This window comes from Gavialis gangeticus, unplaced genomic scaffold (genome assembly GCF_001723915.1).
Source record: "Gavialis gangeticus isolate Ggan-Ray unplaced genomic scaffold, GavGan_comp1, whole genome shotgun sequence".
Classification (NCBI taxonomy): domain Eukaryota; kingdom Metazoa; phylum Chordata; order Crocodylia; family Gavialidae; genus Gavialis; species Gavialis gangeticus.
Window position 1 is genome coordinate 14,041,272 of NW_017729011.1, and position 5,430 is coordinate 14,046,701.

General features: G+C 51.9%; 1 protein-coding gene across 1 annotated transcript in view; it reads left to right on the forward strand.

Annotated features, from left to right (window-relative positions):
• The first annotated feature begins 290 nt into the window (after nt 1-290).
• The window catches only part of ST6GALNAC4 (ST6 N-acetylgalactosaminide alpha-2,6-sialyltransferase 4), a 16,572-nt gene continuing 11,432 nt past the window's right edge, over nt 291-5,430 (forward strand). Inside the window, exon 1 of the mRNA XM_019510538.1 lies at nt 291-596. Coding sequence (XP_019366083.1) covers nt 585-596 — 12 coding nt within the window. The 5' untranslated portion in view covers nt 291-584. The remainder of the gene's footprint in view (nt 597-5,430) is intronic.

Sequence of the window (5,430 nt, forward strand, 5' to 3'; positions counted from 1 at the left end):
GGGGCCGGAGGGGTGAGTAGCGGGCTGGGGTGCACCCCGGGGCAGGGCATGGAGAGCGTGCCCAGCCCGTGCTGCCAAGGAAGCCGCCTGGCCTCAGTTGCCAGCTGTGCCCCGTCCACCCGCTGTCCGGCTCCGCGGCGGAGGTGGCTGCGTCTTGGCCCCCGGGCAGGGAGGCCTGGCCTGGCCCTGCCTGGCGAGCGGGGGGTGAGGTGCGGAGAGCCCCGCCGGGCAGGCGGGTGGGGGAGAGGGGAGGCCGCGGCGCCGCTGGCGATGAGCTCCGTGGAGGTTTGAGGCTGGGGCAGGGACGAGAGCGAGGGGTAATGTGGAGCGAGTCCGGGGGCTGTGAGGAGGAGGAGTCGTTTTAGTGGGATCTGGGCCTGAGCGGGGCAATCTCAGCGGGCAGAGCCATCCTGTCGGTAACCCTCGACATGCCCAGAGGATGAGGTGGGTAACAAAGTGCCCTGGTGCTCCTTGTTTCCTCTGCCCCGTGTCTGGTTTGCAGCCAGGTGGCTAACCTGTTCGAGCTGGGCTGGGTGCAGTCCCTGAATCCCGAGACGGACCTGTGACGAGTCAGAAACCGAAGAATGACGGTGTTGGTAAGTAGCCAGACCCCTTGACCTGGTGATAGTCCCACACCTTGGGAGTGTAGCCTGTAACACGTGGCAAAATGGTCTAAGGTCCGTGCACTAAGGAAACACTCTTGACATCCTGTCGTGGGTGGGGGCCGGGAGCAGCTGGTGTCTTGTCACAGTTGATCAAATTTTATCAAGAGTTAGGGTGGCCATCGCAGAGGACAATCTGGTTGTCCTCTGCCCTCTATTGATATGAAACCCGGCGCCTTTATGTCCTCTATTTTTCTCTTGAAGAGAAAAATAGAGGACATAAAGGTGTTGGGTTTTGTATCAATAGAGGACAGAGTAGCAGAAAACCAGAACATCCTCTATGATGGCCACCCTCTCGAAAGCATTGTTGGACAGGCATGTCATGTCCACGTATCGGGGTGGTGCTAGGACTGCTGACCCTCCTTGGGAAGGAACCGCGAAGACCAGGGAGGCTGTGGGGAGACAAGGGGCTGAGAAGGCCATTAGCAAGCAGGTATGCCTCTTCTCTTCTCCCGTGTGGGACGGAGCAGTCTGTCTCAGGAATGGGCTACAATAGACCAGGCTGGCAGGGAAAGCTGAGGGAAGACGTCACAGAAGCAGCTGGATCTTGTTTCTCCCTATGTGACTTTAATGACTAGGTGTCTGCAGGCCGTGTCACAGGATCTGCCATTTCAAAGGCAAAGCTTCCCACTCCCGGAGGAGTGAGAGTGGCAGGCACTCGCATCCAGGACTTACCCACTATTGATTGCTTGAGCATTACGCAGTATTTGGAGGAGATGTGTTTGCAGAGCAGGTAGTCCTGCTCCCTTGGCACAGTGGCTTATGGAGCAAAGCCATCTTTGAAGAGTTTAACATGGAGGGGGTGATGCAGGGCCTGCGGGAGTTGAGTAACCTCCTGCAAATCCAAGTGGGCATCCTCCTTCCTGCCTTCACGGTCCTCCTTCAAACTCGTGTCTTCAAGGGCTGCGGCAAGTGCTCATTGAGCCAGACTCTCCCTGCTGTCTTCTTACTCTGTTTTCCATGCTTTCTGTCTCCCCATTTGTTTGGTCCCCCTGTTGTGTTGCCCTGTAAGCTCAGTGGACTGGAGATGTCTTTTGCATGAGGGTTCATGTGGGGTCTGGCACAGTGGGGCTTCACTTAGTACTGCCATAGCGCACAGTGTGCGGTCAATCCTGGCTTCCTTTCCTCCCAGGAAAACAATGCAAAGGAGCAGACTCTGCTAATATATGGAACAGGACAAAAAACCCCCCACAGAAACAGAGAGCTGCCTTACCGCAAACATCTGGCGCATCCCTAAAAATAACCTCAACATTGCTTTATTTGCAGTAGTGCAAACAGTAACAAATACAGCCAGCGCAGTAATGCAGCTGGGAGATGGCACGCCAGGTCAAAGAACCCAGAAAAACAAATGGTGCAAACTGCAGCAAATCCAGCAAACTCGGTCACAACAGGGCACTTCGGGCAGTTTGGAAAAGACAGGCAGCCTTTCAAGAAACAATCCGTTGTCTCAGTTTGTTTGTGAGCAGCTCTTCTATTTGGGGAAAAAAACCCGACAGCCTGAGTCCTCATGGAGAGTCTCTTCCATAAATTGGCCAAATGTGTTTTGAGCGTTGTGTGGATCAGTTGCTAAGACGGGTGCTCGGGTATCAGCATCTTTAGCAGCATGCTTTGGGGCCTCTGTAGGCCCTCCTGAAAGTTGGCTTCATACTGCCCTCAGTATTTGGTGCCTCATACCAGAGCAAGTTTTTGCATATATGCTGAACTATATTGCGTGAGCTCTTCCACTGTTACTTGGCTGTAGCATGATACCAGTGGAAGCAGGTGAGTGCCGGTATTTGGTTTCACATTTTTCTGGGTTTTGTTGATCCTACGTAATGGGTCCAAAAGTGTTAGTTTTCATGGCTTTGTCAGCAGACCTGTCTGAGCTGGTGCCTGAGATGATAATCATCTGCACAGCATGGCTTTGGTAAGGTGCCGACTGACTCCTTGGTCACCTGGCTGAATAGCTGCAGTGGTGTTAGGGGGTAGGAAAACCAGTTTTTGTGCTCTTAAATCTCCCAGCAACATTGGCTGGATGGGCACTGCAGTTAGTAGGAAACGGGAGATTGCACTGTGCTTGGTTCACATCATGGTTGAAGTCTCCGAGCCCAGTCACCCATGAGGTTTTTTTTTATTTGCAGTGTAAGTGACTGGGGAACTGCCTTTCCTTTCACATGTCTGTGCTCTTGTAATTCCCATTTCCCTGTCCCTGCCCTATTGCAGGATACCAGCATGGTCAGTCTGCCCCTTGCCTTTTTTACAGCCACTGATGCTGTCTGATTTTAAAGTCAGTGATGTGTCTGGAAGAGCTCGTAGAAAGTGCCTCTCTCTGCTGCTGTGCAGTGTCAGGGGCTGCACTCAGTCTTCTGCTTTTCCTTCTAAAACTGACCCTGATGCGGGAACATCTCCAGCTTTGACATGTAATCCCCTGTGACAGAGCTGCCTTGGTGTCTGTGGCCTTGCTGGCTCTCGGGCAGGGCTTTAATTTTTCTCATACCTGTTGCCGCTGCTTCTTGTGTCCTGTCTGAGATGGTTGATGACAGGTATTTAGCAGAATTTGCAGATTCATGAGAATCTGACAGGGCTGCAACATGAGCACTTCTGCTATGGCCATTATGGCAATTGCTGACCATTTTGGTCTGTCTGGCACTAGTCTTGATCTTGATGACTGGGAGCATCCCAGCCTTGCCATTGTCTTGGTTTGGCTAATTTGTGATCCAGCCACTTCAGAATTTAGTGCTTTTCTCCAAGGGACGTGCCAGTCCTCCTTCCCCTCTTCCTTTTAGATTGCTGAAACCACGATCCAAGATGGTGGTTAACTCAGCACTGCTTGATCTTTGCAGCAGCAAAGGTTCAGCGAATCAAATATCTTTTTTTTCCTACTTTTGGCTCATGCAATAAATGGAAATATGTGAAAAAATGATATGCAAATAACCAGGTGAATTAATGGTTTCGGTCTTACAGGAAAACATGCAAGTAACAATACTATGCAAATAACAGGATGCAATTCATCAGATTGTGCTGTATTTTGATTTCCCTAATGTGCCTTCCTGAGGTCCTGGCACTCTGTGGGTGCATCTATATGAAATGCTATTGCACAGTAGCTCGTTGCTACCGTGCAGTAGCGTTGCCAGGCATGAACCGTGTGGCGACGATACTGCACAGTAGTAATGAGCTGTTGTACAGTAACTTATTGCTACAGCACAGTAGCATCTGGGAAAACAAAATGTGTGGTGACGGTACATTTAGTGCTTGCTTATGCAGGTCCGCTGCTACAACTGCGCAGTCCGCACTCGTGTAGAGGAATCCACCACAACCTTCCTGACTCTCAAGTATTCAAAGTCCTCCTCCATCAGTCATCTTGGGTCCAGTTCGCTCCACCCCACAGTGCTGTTCTGCACCCTGGAAGATGATGCATCTGGGCGTTACCCTCCAGTGCAAAGGCTGTGCTATCAGCCCCTTTCTGTTGAAGCTGGAAGCACTCAGCTGATAGCAGCTGTGGTTGAACCAGAGGTGGAGGGAACATCCAAGTCATTTAGAGCACGTAGTCGAAGTAACTTTCCAAACACCCCCTGATGCTTGTGCACACGTCGTTTCAAAGCAGAGAGCACTGAGGAAAGCCTCCTGCACTGGCTGGGAATGTATTGTGGGGGCCACGACTGCTGCTCCCACACGGCTGTTCTGTTTTGGGCTGTAGTGGCTGCAGGCTGACACCCTAGAGCAGTGATTCTCAGGTGGGGTGCCCTGGGATCCTTTTAAAGCTGCCGTGAAATATTAGCATGACTAGGTGTGCAAACACCTACATGCGATTCACAAGGTAAAACCAGAGGCTTCCAATGGGAATCCAGAGTGTCAAAAACCCACTGAGCTGTTTAAGAAATGTGTTTCCAGTCATGGTATTTTTTTGCGGCTTGTTAAAAAAAAATTAGTTTTGGAAATGGAGTGCTGCTAAATGCAGACATGTTATGGAAGGGCGCCTGGAGTAGGTGTGAAGCAGGTTGAGAACTGCAAAGGACATCTTTATCTGCAAAGGACTTGCAGAGAGGGGTGTGCCGGGGCTGATAGTGCAAAGCATCCAGAGCAGGTTCCTTACTGTGACCCTCCAATAGACAGCCCAGGTAGTGGCCACTTGAGCACAGGCAATGGCAGGACCCATGTGGGCCTGGGCATGTGCTCTGCTCCACAGGTCAGCCTCCATGGCCTGCCTATGTGCTAAGACTGCCAGTGCAGGAGGGACAACTGTGCTGATCCAGTGCAAACTTGTCACACCCTGCATGTACCAGGCACTACACACTGCTCTTTGCTCATTCAGTACCGTTCTTCCTCTCCCTGACAGCCATGGTTAGCTTGCCTGGCTGTTGCCAGACAGGAAATGAGTCATTCTGAAGCAGCTTCTGTGCCAACGCTTGCCAATTTTGGCTTGCGAGCGAAGGTTTCGTATTGAGCTGACTTTGCTGTGCTGCCCATTCCCTGGCTGGCTCTTGGGAGCTGAGCCAGGGCCAGTGAAGCCTGTGGTTGTATGAGGAAGCTAAGCCAGAGGTCTCTGCTCTGAGAGGGAAGTGCTTGCCCGGCAGGGACACCCTGCAGCGTATGCCCTGCCCTCCTGTCACTGGGATGGGATACCATGTGGAGGTGTTACAGCAGAAGGAGCTTTGTCCTGTGGCAGGTGCAGGCAATCTGGAAGGGAGGTTCTCAGCCACAAACCCACCATGTGACTGCAGGAAGCCACTTACTGCCCCACAGCTTAGCCTTTCCTTCCCTGGGTAAGCAAGGATGGTGTGACCTTGTG